Here is a 22,689-nt window from a genome sequence, read left to right as displayed (position 1 = left end):
AATAATACAAAGGTCTTTGAGATAACAGAAGAGGAGAAAAAGCAGTATGTACTGGAACTTAAGAACAAGTTTGAGCTTCTGCAGACTGCTGAGGACCAAGATATTGATGAGGAATATTACACCATTCTGAAAGTGATAAAGCCCAAGAAACCTATAGGTAAAAAGAAATCCAAAGAAGAAAAAATTAGTCAAGAAACATTTGTCTTGATGAACCAAAGACGACAAACGACGAGCAAGAAAAACACTGACAAGGAGAAAACTGAGTATACTGAGTTATGCAAAGTTTTCATTACTCATAAGATGCACACTTGATATAGATGTAAGAAAAGAAAGGAAAAAACTGACTTGAGTAAATAATACAAAGGTCTTTGAGATAATAGAAGAGGAGAAAAAGCAGTATGTACTGGAACTTAAGAACAAAAGCCATCAGAAAAAGACTCAGAGAGGACATAAGAAAATTTAACACAAGAAAAGTAGAACAAGCATTAAGGGAAAACAAAGGATCTAAATCAGCAGCCATGAGCAGTAATACAGAAAGACAAATGATACTGAAACTGAAGAATAGCAATGGTGTACTTATAAATTGCAGAGAAGGCATAATTAAAATAGAAGAAGACTACTATAAAGAGTTATACAAGGAGCGAGGGAATGATGCCAACAGTGGGGAAGATGGATCGCGAATTAGGAACACATACAACATACCTGATATCCTTCCTAATGAGGTAGAACATGCATTGAAGAAAATGAAGAACAAGAAAGTCCCCGGAGAAGATGAAGTTACTGTAGAATTGTTAGAATTGGGAGGAAGAGACATGACACAAAAACTGGCAAGACTCTTCACAAAATGCATTAGAAAAGGTGTGTGCCTACGCAGTGGAATAATGCAATCAATTTTGCTGAATAAGAATGGAGATAAATCAGAAATTGGAAATTATAGACCAATAGCTTGTTATCCTACATCTACAAGTTATTCACAAGGGTCATTACTAACAGATTAGAAAGAATATTTGATGAGAATCAACCGAAAGGGCAAGCTGGCTTTAGGATAGGATTCTCAACTATGGATCACCTTCATATAATGTCACAGTTAATGGAGAAAGCAAATGAATATAAAACACCATTATGCCTGGCATTTGTGGACTATGAAAAAGGCATTTGACTCCATACAGCATAAGGCAATGTTTCGGGCAAAGGAAAGACAAGGCATAGATACCCCATATATTATGATTTTGAAGAAAATATATGAGAATGCTACCTCCTTTATTAGACTAGACAAAGACAGTAGCAAATTTAAAATTGAGAAAGGAGTTCGACAAGGAGACACAATATCTCCGAAGTTGTTTACTGCTGCCCTTGAGAAAGCTTTCAGAAAATTAGACCGGTCACAGAAAGGAGTCAATGTGAATGGAGAGTATCTAAACCATTCGCGATTTGCAGATGACATTGTGGTCATACGCCATGATCCCAAAGAATTAGAGGAAAATCTTAATCGGTTATGCAGAGTTAGTAAGGATTTTGGACTAAAGATGAATATGGCTAAAACAAAAGTAATGATGAACAAGTATGCCACAGAAAGGGATATAAAGATTGAAGGAGCAGTAATTGAAAAGGTGGAGTCATATACTTATCTGGGACAAGTCATTAGCTGTAATAATGATAAATAGCTGGAAGTCAAGAGAAGAATAAATTTTGGATGGATAGTATTCAGGAAATATAGTCACATACTGAAGAGCAATATCCCAGTTTTTCTGAAACGTAAAATAATGAACCAATGTATACTTCCCACGATGACTTATGGAAGTGAAACATCAGTACTCACCAAAAGAATGGAAGAGAAGCTGAGAACTACACAGTGAAGAATGGAATGAATTATATTGTGAATGAGACTGTTAGATAAGAAGAGAAACACATGGATTAGGTAGCAAACTCAAGTAAAGTATGTTGGTTTTGTGACATCAACATATCAGGCCACATGTTTCCACTATATATTGTGTTGATAAAATGTTATGTAGGCTGAAAACCTTCCAAAAAAATCACGGGGGGAAACTGCACTCTCTCTATTTGAAATCAGCTACAGCCTTGATGTAAGAAGCTTTTAAGACTTTCTCTAGCTTCTCACAGATTTCAAACCCAGAATCCTTTGAGTGAGTGACAAGCAGCGAAACTACTATATTCTCACAAAGATCAAGTGTTGCAAGAATCTGATATTCATATTTTTCTTCTTCTTCACTGATACCAGCATTATGCACTGCTGTGGGAAATGGTGAGTGTCACTGCAAAAAGAATTCACTACAATGAGGGAAGTGTACTGAAGTCAGCTCACTATAACTTAAGAATGCCAGATGGGAATGCCAGTTGAAACTTATGTTTATTACACTTACATGGACAGGCATACAATGCATAACATGCGCACCAGTTATTTAGCTATTTTATGATCATACCTTTCTAATTCTAACACCATCAACAGATATTCATAATAATCAAAATATCAAAATAATTATCTGGAAGAACTCCCTTACTTGCTTCTTTATCTGAGGAGTATGCAATTTCAAATCCCTGTCCTGCACCTAGGCCTTGAGTATAGAGAATAATATAAGCTGAATTGGCTATTGATTCAATGGGAAGAGGTATGGCAGAGCTACATATCTGTCTTGCTGGTATTTGAAGAAAATAGGTCATATTTCTCACCTAAATCAAAATAAAATTTAATGCTACAAAACAAATATTCATGATTTTAATATTGAATAGTATTGGCAACATGATTGAAGGAATAATTTGTCAAATCCTTTAATTTTAATTCTTTAAATTTCATAAATCTTATTTTAAATGTGATGAATGAATAATGAATGGAGAAAGCAGGATTATTCACTAGTAATGGTATAATCCTGCTTTCTCCATAATGTTGGATCAATCATAAAATCTATGGATGGTAATTTTTCATTTGAACTATGTTTCTTCACCCAAGGATCAGTGAACCTGCATGATATTTAAAGGACCACCTCTTTTACAACAGTATAGTGCTTAGCTTTATTGCTGATTGTAATGATGTCGTGGTAAATGAAAATATCAGCTCTGCAGTAGGTAAATGCCTTTTCTGAAATCTTTCTTCCAGTGATCAGTGCCTGCTTTTTTGTGCTGAACATCTGTAAGGACTACTACTACTACCTCTAAGTACAATTTTGCATTTGTGATGGATCAGACATCGAGTTATTCTTCATAATCTTGGACAATATGCACAAAACTTACTCTATCTCCTATGTCTCCTGTCAATCATTGGTTGTTTCCCCCCCCCCTTTTTTTTCTATGAGAGATGCTATTTCTTGCCACCATTCCTCTAATCAGTCAAGAAGACTATAAGAAAAATTATGCTGGTAAGCTATTATCAGACTCCTTTAAAAATAATGATAGCTTTTGGCTACAGAAAAATATTTTTTAAAGAAATTTAATGGTGGTTGCTTACATTTATTAGAAATATGGAAACATAACTTGGAAATATGAAAAATGATTCTGTGAAAAGAAGGGTTTAGATATTTTAACCAGTCAAGTTGTGATAATGATAGACTTATTTAAAAAAATATTTTTTTTAAAAATAAACACATACAAGTTACTATCCACCCTCACTGGTCAATTATCTTAATAGGTTGGTGAGCTCTCACTTCTTAAATTAAATTACTTAAATTAATGTAATACACCCAAACTTATATTAATGTAATCTCCACAAAGGGTTATGTAATTAGGCATGCCTCACCTGCCATTAATAATATTTCAGTTCAAGCTGACAAAATAGTTCTCAATGGTGAATAAAATGGATATTAATGCTTCTGAAGGCATTATAATTGATGCCAATATTTACAGAAATAATTCTTTAGTACTACTACAACTTTGCAGACCTCTGATGATGAATTAAAAATTTTTGGGCTATTACATGGATATTTCTGTTGAAATTATGCCTGCAAATGAATGATACTGCAGTGGCCAAAGTATGAGAAAGGTTCTGTTAGCATTCCAGTAGAAGTCAGTATACAAACTAATATCTCACCAATTTAATAGCACAGGCTGCTAAGAATAACCACATAAATAAAGTCAACAAGTGTATTCAATTCAGACACAACTGGACATTAATTTAATTTGAACAGATATTTAATTATAGCCATATAATTTGAACACCCCCCCCCCCTCCTTTATAATCAATGCTGTATTGCATTCTAGGAAGTTTTTCATCAATCTGAGTGCTGACCAAACCAATCTAATGGACTTCAATTTATATACTAACATTCTAAACAAAATTGAATCAAATCTTGGTAATATCAAGATAAATAACATCAACCTGCTGATTACCATCCTTAGAGCTCTTTATATGTAAATTGAACAATAATAAAATAGTTTTTGTTGATGGTCATAATGGTCACAGCTACTAGGCAGATAACCATAAGTGTAAAGTGTTTTCGGGTCAAAAGGCACCAGGGGTCTCACCCCATCTCCACGTAGTATACGTTGTCATGTGATACAGTACACTGTAAAGGGCAGAGATTTAAAAGTGTATGGATATTGTCGTGTGTAATGTTGTTTTGTACCATTGTTCATTTGGCCTTTTAGCCATTGGGCTCCTAATGGGATGCACCGTTGCCCACACTATGCCCCATGGAGGCAGATCAAGTACACCCAGTATAGTTATATTTACTTTGGCAGGTCCTGCCACCTAATTTCCTGAGATTTCAGTGGATAGGAAAAAAAAAAAAAGTTACTATAATTTACGCTGAAAGGAGTAGGCTGAATGGTAAAAAGGTTTTTACATGGTTGACTTAAGTTTTTCAATATGGGTTTGGAATAATTTTGGTTTCGTTAGATGTGGTTACAAAGTTTGAGAGAGGATGGGGAGATTGAAAATGGGGGGGGGGGAAACACAGAGGTGGGATAGATAGAGAAGGTGACCCCAGATGGTCAGTGAGGCATAGCCATGCCCCATCAGAGGGGAAGAAAGTGGGGTGGCGAGGAGACAACAGACTTCTCCCCTGTAGGAAGGAAGTACCGTGCAAGAGTGCACTGATATGAAGAGGCCAATAGCCTCTCCATACCAGCAAGCTGCAAAAATAGTTCAGTGTGTTTGTCTCAGAGGTTACAGCTGCTGGTGTTAGATTCAGGAGATGTGTAGAGTCAAGTCAACTTGGTGATCACTGTTGTCTTCCACCATAGAGGGATTCTTGAGACAGGTGAGCAGTGGACTGCGTCGATTCCGTATCTGGTCCCGGTCCCGTTGCAGAAGGTCCTAAGTGTGGTTAACTCAATCTTTCTGTTTGAATGTTTCTGTCCCATTAGGTTGAGTTGTTTTAGTTACTGGCTTTAGTCATGATGAATAGCAATAAGTGTCCTGCACCTAGAAACACCTCTTGCACAAATCTGGTGAAGGCCAGGAGCTCTTCCCTCAAGTCTAGAAGGTGATGCTCCAGTTCTGCTAGTAAATATGTGAGTTCAGTCACAAGTTGACAGATAGCAAAGGTCCTCATAATGGTCACAGCTGTACATGACGTGGAACCACGTTTCCATCTCTCCACACATGCAGAGGGAGTCTTCTGTTATTCGAAAATAAGCTAACTTGGCATTGAAGGCACCATGGCCCATCATGAGAAACGTAAATAGACCTAGGTGGAATCAGGAAGGGCTCAAGGATATACGCATCTGAATGTAGGCAGGAACTTCCTATTAATTTCCTGTTTTGTTGAAGCAGACCACTTTTCCTGCCATGCCTGCTGCACATGATTCTCAAGTCCAGTGCTTTCTTGGTCAAGCAGTACATCATTCAGCAGCATATAACTTCTAGGTCCAGGGGCAGGACGCCCCCCCCAGCAAGAACTTAGGGGGCATGCGTAACAGTGTGGCAGGCACGGGTAATGACAAGGAGAATTTATCATTGTATGATCATTGTTTGTTAACCACCAGTGTGGCTGTATAGAACCACACAGGGGAAGTGTATGTAATTGCCGGGGTGAATATGGCTTTACAGTACAGTGTTAGCGTGCATTTTTTTATCCCCCAGTCCTTTCTTGTTATTCTGGCTATTAATCCGGTATATCTTCTTATTTTTTCTCTCAAGTATTTGAGATGAGGGTGGTAGGACACGTTGGTGTCTAAGAATGATACTTAGATGCTTCAGTTCAGCCAGTAGTTTGATTGTCTGGCTATTGCTTTTAATTTGTGGTGGTCTTCTTAAGTTCAGGCTGCCTTTCAACAGTATATACAGATTTTGTTTTTGTAGATGATTAAGAAGTGGACCATGGCTCAATCTTGAAGGAGTAAGCTTAAGTGCTTGGTTTGCTTGGACTTCCATTTGTGCTCGGCTTTAAGCAGCAACTGTCAGTATTAAATCATCTGTGAAGGCCTGGGAATTTACTTCCCCCAGGTCCAGGCCTAGGAATTCATCTAGGATTACATTCCAGAGTAGTTGCCCTAGAACTGCACCCTGGGGGCAGCCCCTGTAGAGTGATCTGGTCAACTTATTATATGGTGCTATCACCTGGATTTCTCTGTTGGTTAGGTAGGATTCCATAACTTTGTACAAATTCATAGGCGTGTTTGACCTTCTCAGTCTAGCTAGGATGCTCAAAAACCAAATGGTGTTGAATGTCCAGTAAAATCGACTGAGATGGCAAGGAAATGTTTTTTGTCCCACCCCACAGCCGCCCTCAAAAGGCCACACAGGGTGTCGATGGCAGAAGTTCCTTGCTTGAATCCGTATTGTGTTGGCATGGTTAGTCCAGCTGTTTTGTAGTGGTGAGTTATTCTTTTACATATCAGCCTTTCGAATAGCTTTCTTGCTACTGGAAGCAGAGCAATTGGCTGATAAGAGTGTGGCTGTTCTGGAGACTTTGAAGGATTCTTGGGTATGAACTTCATGGTTGCAAGTTTCCAGTCGGCTGGGTAAGTTCTAGTTCTTAGGCATACATTGTATAAACTGAGGAGCAGTTCCGGGGTAGTTGTTTTTGTTATGAGGGATTTAATGGTGCATAAGTTGCTATGGCTATAATGCACCCATTAATTTATTATATAAAACAATGAGAAATTTTTAATCTGTGACAGAAAAAATCTGAAATCAGAAATGATTAAAAAGTCCAGTTTTCCTGAGGAAGTTAAAAAATTCAGATATATTTGCTGGGTATGAGATTTTCTAGTCATTGGTTTACAAAGATTAACCAGTGATAGCAAGGTTGAAGTTCTGTCTTCTTTATAGTAGGGACAGTCAATCAGAATATGTTTCAGTCAGATTTACAAAACGATGTGGATACTGTCTGGATCATCTCTTGTGAGTAAATGACGGTGGGTCAGATGGGTATGTCCTATTCTTCTTCTTTAAAAGACTTCTCGTCTTGATGTATGGACACTAGAGCACCAAATTTTTGAATCCTGTTTAAACTGAAAAAAGTTTATTATTAGTCTGCGAATGCCAGAGTACAGTTCATTCTGACAGGCAATGCAGCCTGAATGGTTAGTGCATAGTCTGATGCCGGAACAGAGTTACTTGTTAAATCTAAGGTAGTTGGATTTTTTGCAGCTTTATCAGCCAGTTCATTGCACAAAATACCAGAATGTGCTTGAATCCAACAGGTGACCATTTGATGGTGTTTTTCAATTTGTAACAATAAGCTTCTAATTTCACCCAGAACAGAGTGAACTTTATCTGAAGAATAAGATAATGCCATGATTGAGCTGAGGGAATTAGTGTAAATAACAGTCAGAACACAGATTTTAAAGAACATTCAGAACACAGATTTTCTAAAGCTAGCTTGATTGCATATAATTCAGCTGAGAAGATATTGAATTCAGATGGATGGGTTGCTGAAATAATGATATTTGAAAACACTGCGACTGCTCCAAAGCTTGCATTAGGTTTAGAGCCATCTGTATAAATTGGAGAAATATCAATATATCTTTGAGTGTGACTGCAAGAAGTTGTCTGACATTTGATGCTTTTAAAATATTCTTTTCCCATTGACAGAGGTAAGTGTTACAGGTCGGGACAGGAGGAAGAGCCCATGGTGGTTGAGAATAAGTTGCTATCTGTTGCACAGAATGGATGGAGACATTCCAAACCTGTGACAGTTCAAGAAGGCGAAGACCGGCTGGTTTTACTATGCTAGGTTTATTTCTGGAGAGGTTTTCTAAAGGTGGATTGAAAAGGTATGACTGAATGGGATGCGAGGCACAACTTTGTATCTTAACAGTATACTTTAATAACAGTGTTTTCCTATATAAAATTAGTGGGCTCGTGAGCATCAATGTACAGATGTTGTTGTTGTTGTTTGGTTTTTAGGAGCATTAGCAACTAAGGCCATATTGCTCCGGGATATGCGGTGGTCATTTCCTGACCTTTCTGCGTCCTCCGTATTTGGTGGTGATGGGCTCGAACCCCGGTCTAATCAAGAAGTGTGTGCTATGCCCTGCTGCTCCTTCCCACCTGGCTACGGAGGCGCCCAATGTACAGACTGTGTGAGCAACATTCTCAAAGCATCAAGTATAATCCTCAAAGCACTCGTTCTAGCAGAATTATAGATGGGAGCTCCATAATCAAGGCAGGATCTGATTAATGCCCTGTATAGCTGAAGCAGAGAGGTACGATCTGCGCCCCATGTTTAGGCAGATAAAGCTCTGAGTATGTTTAACTTTTTTAGACAAGTACATACATTTTTAATATAGTCTATAAAATTAAACTTGTTGTCAAGGATTAATCCTAGAAATCTGATGTTATCAGTGACTAGGATGGAGACATTAGAAATTTGAAGTTCAGGATCCAGATGAAGTTTGTGTTGCCTACAAAAATGGATAGCAACTGTTTTCTGCTGCGAGAGTCGACAGCCATTGAGGCTGGCCCACTGCTGTATTTTATTAAGTGATATCTGTAGCTGCCATTCAATAGATCTCATATTTTGAGAATGGCAGGAGATGGAAAGATCATCTGCATAAAGGTAAGTCTCAACTGTATTTGGAAGCTGTTTGGGTGATGGAATCTATTCTAAGAGCAAAAATAGCGGCACTCAATACTGATCCCTGTGGAACACCTTCTTCCTGCATGAATGTTGGGGAGAGGGCATGTTGATATTGAACTTGAAACGATCTAATATGTAGGAAGTTCTGAACAAATATAGGAAGGTTGCCCTGCAGACCAAGAGAGTAAAGATCACTAAGTATGCCATGCCGCCAGGTGGTGTCTAAAGCTTTCGCTATATCTATTGAAACCATTACAAGATGTTAACATTTAACAAATTCATTTCGAATGGTGAATTCAGCCTTGACCAGAAGATTGAAGCATGACCGATATCGATGAAAGCCATATTGACTATGGCTCATTAGATGTTCTGACTCAATAATCCAGATGTGTCTTCTATGGGCAATTTTTTTTTGGATTTTGCCCAGGCAGCTTGAGAGATATTGGTCTATATTTATGGGGGTTGGTTGGATCTTTCCCAGGCTTTAGGAATGCCAAAACAGTAGAGTGATGCCAAGAAGCCGGAAAAATATTTTCTAAAATAAACAACTGTAAAAAAGAAGGAGCAGGCACAAAGCTTTGCCTTGAAGGTGTTTTAGCATGACATAATAAATCCCATCTGTCCTGGCAGCACCCTTGTGGGCTGTTCTAATGGCATGCAAAAGTTCAAAGTATTGCAGAGGTTTTGTTATATGAAAAAAGGTGGGCATTAACTTTCAAAAGTTAATGGCATGCTTTTCTGTAGTGTTTTTAATTCATTGGAATGATGTAGAATAGGCTGATGCTGACTGAGACTTCAGCAAAGGTATTGCCCAAAGCATTAGCAATATCTAAGGGACTGGATGGGTCTTGCCCTTTCCAGGAGAGGATTGGAGAAAGTATGGTAGGAAACTTACCAGATAACTGTCTAATTTTTTTCCATATTATTTTGGGATCAGTGTTTCTGTTAAGGCATGATGCAAAATGGGAACAGGATTCTTTCTTGGCTTGCCTTTGTACGAAACATGATTTTGCCCTTAACGTCTTATAATTAATGTGTGGTTGTGGTTGGACATTATCGAAATAAATTCCAGGCTGTAATTTTTTCTTTCTTTGCTTTTGTGCATTCCCTATTCCACCGGGCCTCCATAGCCAGGTGGGCAGGAGCAGCAGTGCGTAGCACACGCTTCTTGATTAGACCGGGGTTTGAGCCCGTGACCACCAAATACGGAGGATGCGGAAAGGTCAGGGAATGACCATCGCATATTTCCGGAGCAATATGGCCTTAGTTGCTAATGCTCCTAAAAACCAAATAACAACAACAACAACAACTATTCCACCACTAATTATAATGCTTTTACCCGGGGGATTTGATAATGGTATTGTGTCCTTGGCCACTTTTAGAAGATGCGATGTGATGTAATCTGTTACATTATCAATATTCTGGAGGTGGATTTTTTCCTCATCAAGAGAGATTGATGATCAAATTTTGCCCGGTTTGCTCGAATAAATTTCTATTTCTTGCAGAGTTTGTTTAAAGGAGTCTTTGATATTAAAAAATTGCATATGATTGGAAAGTGGTCACTGCCCATAGGATTGTTCTCCAATACTAGTCCCGACCAGTACTGGAGAACAAATTGAGAGATCTATTGTTGAGGTATATCCACTTGGGAGCTGTATGTGAATGTGTGTGTGTGTGTGTGTGTGTGTGTGTGTGTGTGTGTGTGTGTGTGTGTGTGTGTGTGTGTGTGTGTGTGCGTGCGTGTGCGCGTGTGTGTGTGTGCGCGCGTGTGTGTGTGTGTGTGTGTGTGTGTGTGTGTGTGTGTGTGTGTGTGTGTGTGTGTGCGCACCAGTATTGATTATGGTGAGGTTCTATGACTCTAGAAAGGTTTCAATGAGTCGACTACATCTATTTTACCCCAGGGGCTCACATCTGGTGAGTATGGGCTTGGCACACCCAGGGTCCTGAGCTGGATATCATCATTCTTCTCTTTCTTGGTGATTCCCTTTTACTTCTCTCTCTCTCTCTCTTTCTCAGGGTAACTCGGAAATTTTTTTTTTTTTAGCTGGTGCAGCATAAGCTTCAGGCTTTCTTGCACTATATGGCTAGTAATAATAATAATAATAATAATAATCTAGTTTAGGATTACCCCATAAGGAGTAGTGCCCATTAAAATCCCCTAATATACAGATAGGTGAAGGTATCTGTATGAAGAAATCTTCAAGATCTTTTAAAGAGTAAATATGATTTGGTGGTAGGTAGATTGAGACAAGTGTTATTGAAATCCGGAGTGATATATCAACAGCAACAGCTTTTATTTCAGTTTGACGTGGAATATGTTTAGTTGGGATCTTTGAATTTATCATGATTGCTACACCACCATGGGCAGCATTTGCTGTATTATGATCTCTTCAATAAAGGCAACAGTTCTTTATCGAAGTAGAAATTTGAGAGGTTAGGTAAGTTTCCTGAAGACAAAGGGCAACTGGAGAATATGAGTTAATTAAATCATAGATATTGTCTGTGTTGCAATGAAAGCTTCTGCAGTTCCATTGTAAAAGACAAGGCATTATTTGTGTTTAATTGATGGAGCTGTATCTGACTGCTTTTTGAAGTTTACTGACTTATGACGTTCCAATTTTGGTTTATCTTTTTTTGGAGAAAATGGGCTGATCAGTATCCATTTCTTCTACAGCATAGATTTCTAAAAGGGGATCTTCCTGTATGAATGTGACATCTATGTCCATGGTTGAGTCTTGAATATTTTTCATTACATTTGCATTTATACTATGAGATATGGTATCTATTGCTGAAGGAGGAAATGCCGCTGGTATTGTTAGAGGAGTATTATTTGCTTGGTCAGAGAACTTAGATTGCTGCTTACGTATACTTGGTTGTTGCTCAGAAAGAACATTTTTAGCCCAATCAGAAATTGATTTGTTAGTGGAAACTGTTACATCGGTTTGAGTGGAGACTGTTTGATACTTTTTTACAGCATTGGCATAGGTCATATTTTTGGTTATAGTAGGTACTAATGCTATAACCAAATGTCAGTAACAACCCTACCAACCTTTGTATCATCTGCAAACTTGGACATTAAGTCCTTCATCGATATCATTGATAAATACAGAAAACAACAATGGGCCCAGCACTGAGCCCCAGGGAGGACTCCACTAATAACATTAGTCCATATAAAGCAGTGTCCATTTATTACCATTCTCTGCTGTCTCCCACTCAACCATTCCTTTATTCATTGCAGTAACTTGCCCTTAATGCCGTACTGTTCCAATTTGTACAGCAGTCTTCCACTTGCCAGGCAATCATGGCTAGCTCCACAATACAGTTGTGATTTGAGCCTGTCCTTGACTTATGTAATATTTTGGCTGCACAAGTCTCCCCTGGTCCTTTACTGACTTAGGCATTTGCTGATTTCTTGTGATGATCTCATCTTCCAGTTGTTTAGCAGTGATGTCTTTATCCGCATCAAGGGGCTCAGCCATCTTAACAATTTTGCTTAACAATTGAAATCTTGCCTGGTTTCTGTCTCTATTAAGACTAATACATTCTTGTTTTTTTTATGCTCTTTATTCTCGTCGTTTTCAAGTCATCCTTTAGTTGAGTCATGATGGTTGTCTTCAGTTCCTCATTTGTCTGGGTGCTGTCAGTATATACCGCCAGTCTAACGACCACCAGGTTGGGGCCCTAATTAAGGGTTGCTTTCTCTGCTTGGGCATCTTTGCATTACTATACTTGTTTTGTGGGTTCCTCAATGCATCTGCATACGAGTTGGTCACACTGTTGCATTTTTTTATTTTGCTTGTCCAAGTAGGCCTACAATTTAGCTGTGGATTTCTCTTGTTCACATTGCATATTGACAAGAATAATTTCCATTTTATTCCATATAGTGATTATCTTGTTTCTCAGTCCTGTGTGATCCTGCTGTTGGACTTTGCCATTAATGCTTCCAGTTGCATTCTTAATGTTACCATCTGCATAAGAACTGGACCATCTGGCAGAGTGGGGTCCAACAGGAAGGGAAGAGTCCTGCTGTTTGAGGGCCGCAATGTCAAGCTGCGTGTTCGTCACTTCTTGCTGTCCTTTGTGCTCTGAGGAGTTATTCCTGGTTTCCCTATCACTTTTCAGAACAACCAGCTTCTTATTCTTTTTCTTTGTCATGGGAGTTAGTTTAGGGTTGTAAATATCTTCAGTCTGGTCAGAAGTCTGTGTGGCTCCGGTCTCAGTTTGCATGATTTCTGTCTCTTCTTCTCATTCTTCTGTTGAGCCCATGATTTCCAAGGGAAGAGTTCGGATTATCGGGTTTAATTTATGTTATTCTTGTAGAAGTTGGAAATACTGCTGTTTGATATACACAAGTCCTTCCAGAGCAATCCCTCTGCAAGGTTTTGGGCTATCCCCCACAGGTCACGTGGGAGGGGGGGGACTCCCAGGTGAAGGAGTTGTCTAAGACAAATTTCGCTGGAGTTTTGGGGGGCACTAAGAATGGTAGCAGCAGTAAGAACAACGTAGACTGTCCAGGAAAAAAGTTGGTCCTTAGCCATGGTAGGTCTGTGGTTGGGAGGGGCACATGAATTCCTTGATATTTCTCTATATATATGCAATAATTTCCATCACAAGTATTAGCATTAGTAGAGGCATATGATGCAAGAGAGCAAGCTTATGCAGCATCAGCCAAAAAAAAAAAAAATTCCACTTCACCCCTCCATTCATTCGAAATACCTGTCCAGCAGAACCTTAAATTTATTTAGGCTATGAACATCCACAAAAAGGGATGGAAGTCTGTTCCATCAACCAACTACCCACTGGGTAAAGGCAAATTTCCACACACATCTATCCTACATCTGTCTTTCATCAATTTGAATTTATGCCCTCTCAGGTCATTATTCTGAGCAAGAGGAAGAATCCCATCGGCCTTGAGCATACTCAAACCATTCAAGGCCTTATACACCTCTATCAGATCACCTCGCCGGTGCCTAGTCTCCAGACACTGTAATTTGCAAAACCAAAGCATTTCTTCGTAAGAGCAACCCTTTGTTCCATTAACTAATCTTGTTGCCCTTCTTTGTACTCGTTCCAGCAGCTCTACATCCTTCTTGAAATGAGGCCTCCACACCTGTATACAGTACTCAAGGTGTGGCCTGACCTTTGCTTATACAAGGGAATAATCACCTCCTTATCCCTGCTAGAAAAATTCCTGTATATCATTGACAAGACACCATGAGCTACTCTTGCAGCCCATCTGCACTGCTCAGAGAACTTCATATCTGCCTGCACAATTACCCCCAGGTCCTTTTCATTCTCTACAAGGCGTCTCTGTAGCCAGGTGGGAAGGAGCAGCAGTGCGTACCACACGCTTCTTGATTAGACCGGGGTTCGAGCCCGTCACCACCAAATATGGAGGATGCGGAAAGGTCAAGGAATGACCACCGCATATTCCGGAGCAATATGGCCTTAGTTGCTAATGCTCCTAAAAACCAAACAACAACATTCTCTACAACTCTCAGTGTAATACAACAGAATTGATACGTTGCTCTGGGGTTGCTGTTTCCCATATGTAGTACTTAACATTTGTCAATGTTAAACTTCATTTGCCACCTTTCAGCCCATCTGCTCAACCTTTCCAGATCCTGTTGCAGCAGCATAGTGTCAGTAGTGTCTTTAACAACCCTGCCAACCTTTGTATTGTCAGCAAACTTGGACATTAAGCTTGATGTTTGTTTGTTTGTTATTTGGTTTTTGGCCATATTGTTCCGGGATATGTGGTGGTCATTCCCTGACCTTTCCGCATCCTCCATATTTGGTGGTGATGGGCGTGAACCCCTGTCTAATCAAGAAGCGTGTGCTATGCACTGCTGCTGCTCCTTCCCACCTGGCTACGGAGGCGCCCATTAAGCTTGATATACCATTATCAATTTTATTTATAAATATAGAAAACAATAATGGACCCAACACTGAACCCTGAGGGACTCCACTAATAACATTAGTCCACGATGAGCAGTGTCCATTGATTACCACTCTCTGTCTTCTCACCCTCAACCACTCCTTTATCCATAGCAGCAATTTGCCTCCAATGCCAATTCGTGCATCAGTCTTCCATGTGCAACAGTATCAAAAGCCTTTCTAAGATCTAAATATATGATATCAAAGTTATTCCCAGCATCCAGTTCTTTTGTGACTGCATCATAGTATCCAATCAAACTGGTCAGGAAAGACTTCCCCTTAACAAAACCATGCTATAACTGAAGTCTTGTCTAGATGATCCTGCAGTGCTTCTTTCACCAGTGCCTCCATTAATTTTCCTGGAACAGAAGTTAAACTCCCAGGTCTATAATTATTTGTGTCAGCCTTTGATTCTCCTTTGTGATTTTGGGTCACATTTGCACATCTCCAATCTATGGGTACCTCCCCTGAGTCCAAGGAAGCTCTCATATGGCTAAGGGTTTGCTTACTTCCTTTGCTGCCTCCTTTAATATAACTGGATAGATCCCATCTACTCCATGTGCCTTTCTTGTGTTTATCTTCAACAATTTCTCCTCCACTTTACTCTCAGTTATTACAAGATTATCTAGCTTACTGCCAGAGTTGAATACACCTCTGGCAAACCCCCTCGCTGAATAACTCCTCATGTGTGAATGTCAATGCAAAATATTCATTTAGTTTGTCAGCTACCAGAGCAGGATCATCAACAGTTGAACCATCGATATCAAGTGGACCAATATGATTCATCCCCTTCCTTCTAGAGTTTACATAAGTAAAGAACTCTTTGCTGTTTTTCTTTACATCCCTTGCCAAAGATTTCTCATAATCTGCCTTCAACTGCCTAACCTCTTTTGTAACATGGTTACAGATCAACTTATATCTATCATAGGTTTCTGTATTACATGTTAATTTATATGTATCCCATGCATTTTTCTTCTCTGCCATATGTCTCATTAGTTCATCTGACATTCATTTAGGCCTAAACCTTGAACAATATTTTTTAGTTGGTATGTAAAGCCTAGTAGTTTCCAAGATAAGTTCTTTGAATGCTTCCCATTTTGAATTTGCTATTGGTAACATCATCAGCTGATCCCACTGTATAGAAATTAAATACTGTCTCAGACCATCGTAGTCGTCTTTATAAAAGCAATAACCCTTCCCGTTACCCCTGATGTTAGTTACCTCTTTGAGTAAATCCCACTTCAGCACACTGTTATCACTGCCACCTAGTGGTTCCTTAACTGCAGATTCTTGATGCATGAAGAATCACTACTGATAATCAAATCAAGAGTATTACTCCCTCTAGTTTCTCCCAAACATGCTGATGTAGAAAACAATCATCCAATAAATCCACAAAAACCTTGCTAGTGTGTGAGTGACCAACCCACAAATTCCAGGCAATATCTGGGAAATTAAAATTCCCCATTATAAGACTCTCTGATTCACTGACCCACTCTATTTCTCTGTACAGTTTCTTATTATACTCATCAGAGTCATTAGGCCTATAGCACACTCCTACTCTCAATTTTGATCTCCCAATGCTTATGTCACACCAAACTGACTCAACACTGCACTGTCCCGCGATGTTGACTGGCTTCACTTCCATGGATTTTATGTGTTTTTTATCTAATAGCATAACCCCTCCTCCCTTCCTATCCTGTCTATCCTTTATGTAGACATTGTACTCCCCAAATTCCAGTTCTGCATTCCTTATATCTGTGTGATGCCACATCTCTGATATCCCAACATATCCGCCTTTGATGCTTTGAGCAATACCTCAAATTTATTTACCAAACTCCTAGCACTGGTGTACACGCAAGTATACATGTACCTATTTCTATTCTTAGCTACCCTAACACAACCCATGTGTTTACTTGTACCGCAATGACTCCCAGCAGTCTCTGAAATATCCTGCATCTTGTTTTCCAACCTGCTGCTCATTCTAATAGAAGCAGTGTAAGAATCAATTTCCCCTCTGCCAGTGGCTACTATTAATCTATTAGTCCTTGTATCCTCCCAAGCTAGGAGTTTTCCGACCCACCTAACACTGCCTTATAGCATCAGCAAATATTCTTGCACCCTTTCTATTTAAGTGTATCGCCCTGTAGAAGCAGTCTCTCCTGTTAACAAGTTCAGTCCAGGCTGAAAAAAATTCTACCCCTTGAGCCTTGCACAATCTTTCCACGGCTGAATTGTTCGACAAGTCTCTCATCATATACTCCCTCCTATCGTGTCTGGGCAGAATTGCAGACACTTTCAAATTCAACCCTAATTCACGGCTTTTTTCAACATGGACCCGTACTTGTTAAGTAATTCTTCCAGTCTCCTATTCTTAATATCATTAGTGCCAGCATGTACAACTATATCACCTTTTGTGCTCTTAAAATATGATATCCGCTCTACAACATCATCAACCATTGCCCCTGGCAGACATACCCTGGTCCTTTTCCACCTATCCTTTTTACAAAGCATGGTTCCCGTTTCCCTGACAATAGAGTCACCAACAAATACTAGTTCCTGTGGGACCAGTGCATTGTGTTTTGGGGGTTGCCGCTGTGTTGCATGATGACCATGTGCAAGCTCTGGCGTTGATGTGGGCAGCTGACAGCTTGATGGGCCCCCTGAATTTAGATCCTTCGAGGGCATCCACCCTGTCCTTCAAGCTCTCATATAGGCCCATAACAACGCTGAGTTGCCGCCTGATTTCGTTACACTCCTTGCATCGCCCACACACAAAGACATCCCCCATGGCAATACCTTGTCCCGTACCTGATTGCTCCACAAACGTCATGCAAGCAGTGCATTTTTAAAGGCTGTGATTCAGAGGGCAACTGCCCCCCTCAGTTCTCCCCTGAGCCACAGCACTCCCAGTAGCTTGAGCCTTTTGCTTTGCTGCTCTAGTCTGAGTCATGATTTTAATTTAATTTAATAAAATTTCAATTTCAGTACAAAATTATAACCCTAAACGTGTATCCCAACACAGTTATAACGCTATATATATTTTTCCGTATCAAGTATTATCTATGAGTTCCATTTATATAACTTCCATATCAAGTTATGTATTAATTAATTATGTTACGTTTGTAATCTAAGTCGTTATATGTACTTAGTTAAAAGTACAATTTTATTGACAACGAAGTTTAACAAAATTAATAGATTTTACTGATTAATTGACAATATTATATTATATACTATACTATACTGCAGTGTTTCTCAATCTTTTTTCTCTCGTGGCACATTTTCCAAAGAAGAAAAATTTCGCGGCACACCTACGTAGTCATAGAAGAAGAAATTTCTAAATTTTGCGGCACACTTGGAAAATTTTGCGGCACACCCTTTGAGAAACACTGCTATACTGTACTATACTATACTAAGGCTATATAGTCCGGGATAGAACGTTGTATCGCATAACAATGGCGGCAAGTTACGAACGGTAAATCTACGGACACTTAGGTATTAATTAACTTCCAAATCTCGCAGTCTCAATTCCGAATAAACTAAGGATCCTGACTAGAGCTATAAGCTACTTATAGAAAATAATTTGATGTAACAATTGGTCAATAAAGCGACTAAATATTGCAAAAAAACTTCTTGTTCAGTCTAGCTGCAACTTGTAACACATCGATTTGATACCCTTAGCGATACGTTTAGGCAATTACAAGGCCGAGTAAAGAATAAATACATCAGATTAATCAGAAAATTACAGAATAATGCTATACTACTAAATTTAAATCAAAAGTTGTAGAAAAACAATAATTTCAAATCAATAAATAAGAAAATCCACTTAGCGGCTTTGAATACGTCTGGCTCCCGAAGAGTTGAGGCATTTCAGCCCTAGGAAAATCACAAGGGGCACTGACATGTGCCCCTCCCAACCACAGACCTACCATGGCTAAGGACTAACTTATATTTATAAAACTACTTATATAGCAGTTATAATAACTACTATATAAGTACTCAAGTTGCACCAGGAATATGCTGGCTCTCTTCAGTATTGTGGCTACAGCCAATCGGAACAAGGCCTTATGGTCATGTGACCTACAACAACAAAAACGAGGCCTTTGTTCTCAGCACCTAAAGAGGAAGCAACGGCTGCCGCCATGCAACATAATTAAACTACTCAAATTGTCAATCAGCCATAAATCAAAAATGGAAAATGCAATCATCATAAAAATATATATTTTTGAATTGGAATAATGGACTAATGTTCTAGGCAAGGTTTAAACTGGTAGGAATAATTATAAGGAACATAATTCAATCACAAAAATTTCAATGTAAACCAATGGCCAAACCTATATGGCATTGCAATAGTGCAAACTGCTAGATCGAATGTTGTGATACAGGTATTTGAAAACTTCCATATCTATCGAACACCTTAGAAGTTCAGGATAAAATAAGTGTCTGTGCACTCACTATCACCTGGAGAGCTTGAGGACCATAAAATATATCCAATTTGAACAGTTTGAACTGCTAAAATCACAATACTTAACAGAGCACTAAATTCATGCGGCCTTCCAATACTTGGTCAGTGCAGCCTAATTGGCAGATAACTATAGTGATTTATTATGGAACACCATACCAAATGACAGCTTTTGTTATCTCCAATTTATATGAAGTTATCAAGTTGAATAAGTTAGATAAGAGGATCCAACTTTGTATAAGTTGGATCCTCCATTACCTTAGCCAGCCCATTGAGATTATGAATATGATGATAGGAAGCTGGAACCATGCATCATCATTTTGAAAAGGGGTATTATAAAAGTTTCTTTTAAGTGCTCCAGGAAACACTGTTATTGGTGAATCAGATTTTAGCTAGGTATAGAGAAGTGTAGATAGGTATATAGTATACAGTGCTGAGAAGCATTGTTTCTAAAATGCTATTGGGATTCTAAATAGACAGGGATTAAAATCCGTAGGAAAACAATTACTGATTATAAGGAGTTGTTCAGCATTGACCTCAAAAGAACCAAGAAATCAAGAGACATTAGCATTAGCATTAGTAGAGGCATTTGATGCAAGAAAGCAAGCTTATGCAGCATCAGCCAAAAAAATTAAAGTAAAATAAATAAATAAAAAATAACCACTTCCACTTCAACCCTCTGTTCGTTCGAAATACCTGTCCAGCTGAGCCTTAAACTTATTTAGTCTATCAACTTCCACGACAAGGGATGGAAGTCTGTTCCACCAACCAACCACCCGCTGGCTAAAGGCAAATTTCCACACGTCTATCCTACATCTGTCTTTCCTCAATTTGAATTTATGCCCTCTCAGGTGATTATTCTGAGCAAGTGGAAGAATCCCATCAGCATCGAGCATGCTCAAACCATTCAAGGCTTTATACACCTCTATAAGATAACCTCGCTGGTGCCTAGTCTCCAGACACTGTAATTTGCAAAACTTAAGCCTTTCTTCGTAAGAGCACCCCTTTGTTCCATTCACTAATCTTGTTGCCCTTCTCTGTATTCGTTCCAGCATCTCTACATCCTTCTTGAAATGAGGCCTCCAGACCTGTATACACTACTCTAGGTGTGGCCTGACCATTGCCTTATACAAGGGAATAATCACCTCCTTATCCCTGCTAGAAAAATTCCTATATATCATTGACAATACACCATGAGCTACTCTTGCAGCCCATCTGCACTGCTCAGAGAACTTCATATCTGCCTGCACAACCACCCCCAAGTCCCTTTCATTCTCTACCACTGTCAGTGTAGTACCACAGAGTTGATACGTTGCTCTGGGGTTGATGTTTCCCATATGTAGTCAAATGAAGTTTAACATTTTTCAATGTTAAACTTCATTTGCCACCTCTCAGCCCATCTGATCAACTTTTCCAGATCCTGTTGCAGCAGCATAGTGTCAGTAGTGTCCTTGACAACCCTGCTAACCTTCCTATCATCTGCAAACTTGGACATTAAGCTTGATATACCATCATCAATATCATTTATAAATACAGAAAACAATACTGAACCCTGAGGGACTCCACTAATAACATTAGTCCACGATGAGCACTGTCCATTGATTACCACTCTCTGTCTTCTCCCCCTCAACCATCCCTTTATTCATAGCAGCAATTTGCCTCCAATGCCACACTGCTCCAATTTGTGCAACAGTATCAAAAGCCTTTCTAAGATCCAAGTATAAAATATCAAAGTTATTCCCTGCATCCAGTTCTTTTGTGACTGCATCATAGTATCCAATCAAATTGGTCAGGCAAGACTTCTCCTTAACAAAACCATGCTATAACTGAAGAGCTATAACTGAAGTCTTGTCTAGAGGATCCTGCAGTGCTTCTTTAACCAGTGCCTCCATTAATTTTCCGGGAACAGAAGTTAAACTCACAGGTCTATAATTACTTGTGTCAGCCTTTGATCCTCCTTTGTGAATTGGGGTCACATTTGCACATCTCCAGTCCATGGGTACGTCCCCTGAGTCCAAGGAAGCTCTCATAATTATAGCTAGGGGTTTGCTTACTTCCTTTGCTGCCTCCTTTAATATAACTGGATAGATCCCATCCACCCCAGGTGCCTTTCTTGTGTTTATCTTCAACAATTTCTCCTCCACTTTACTCTCAGTTATTAGAAGATTCTCTAGCTTACTGCCAGAGTTGAATTCACCCCTCGCTGAATAACTCCTCATGTGTGAATGTCGATGCAAAATTTTCATTTAGTTTGTTAGCTACCTGAGCAGGATCATCAACAGTTGACCCATCGATATCAAGTGGACCAATCTGATTCATCCCCTTCCTTCTAGAGTAAAATCCCCCATTATAAGACTCTCTGATTTACTGGCCCACTCTATTCCCCTGTACAGTTTCTTATTATACTCATCAGAGTCATTAGGCCTATAGCACACTGCTACTCTCAATTTTGATCTCTCAATGCTTATGTCACACCAAACTGACTCGACACTGCACTGTCCAGCGATGTCGACTGGCTTCACTTCCTTGGATTTTATGTATTTCTTAACTAATAGCATAACCCCTCCTCCCTTCCTATCTTGTCTACCCTTTCTGTAGACCTTGTACTCCCCAATATTAACTGGAATTTGTGGGTTGGTCACCCACACACACCAGTAAGGCTTTCGTGGATTTATTGGATGATTGTTTTCTACATCAGCATGTTCGGAAGGCAACTAGAGGGAGTAATACTCTTGATTTGATTATCAGTAGTGATTCTTCATGCATTAAGAATCTGCAGGTAAATGAACCATTAGGTGGCAGTGATCACAGTGTGCTGAAGTGGGATTTACTCAAAGAGGTAACTACCATCAAGGGTAAAGGGAAGGGTTACTGCTTTCGTAAAGGCGACTATGATGGACTGAGCAGTATTTAAATTCTATAGAGTGGGACCAACTGATGATGTTACCAACAGCAAATTCAAAACGGGAAGCATTCAAAGAACTTATCTTGGAAGCTACTAGGCTTTACATACCAACTAAGAAATATTGTTCAAGGTTTAGGCCTAAATGGTTGTCAGATAAACTGATGAGACATATGACAGAAAAAAAAAATGCTTGGGATACATATAAATTAACACGTGACACAGGAGCCTATGTTAGATATAAGTTGAACTGTAACCAAGTTACAAAGGAGGTTAGGCAGGCGAAGGCAGATTACGAGATATCTTTGGCAAGGGATGCAAAGAAAAACAGCAAAGAGTTCTTTTCTTATGTAAACTCTAGAAGGAAGGGGATGAATCAGATTGGTCCACTTGATATCGATGGTTCAACTGTT

General features: G+C 39.3%; 1 protein-coding gene across 1 annotated transcript in view; it reads right to left on the bottom strand.

Moving 5' to 3' along the window:
* Positions 1–22,689, bottom strand: part of LOC150088287 (cubilin-like) — a 1,623,406-nt gene that overhangs the window by 636,810 nt on the left and 963,907 nt on the right. Inside the window, exon 29 of the mRNA XM_090370104.1 lies at positions 2,520–2,688. Within this exon, the coding sequence (XP_090226230.1) occupies positions 2,520–2,688 (169 nt within the window). The remainder of the gene's footprint in view (positions 1–2,519; positions 2,689–22,689) is intronic.

Source organism: Mastigoproctus giganteus, chromosome 3 (assembly GCF_048544385.1).
Source record: "Mastigoproctus giganteus isolate SK-2022 chromosome 3, ASM4854438v1, whole genome shotgun sequence".
Taxonomy (NCBI): domain Eukaryota; kingdom Metazoa; phylum Arthropoda; class Arachnida; order Uropygi; family Thelyphonidae; genus Mastigoproctus; species Mastigoproctus giganteus.
Note: the sequence above shows the minus strand (reverse complement) of the source record. Positions and strands in the feature narration are given on the sequence as shown.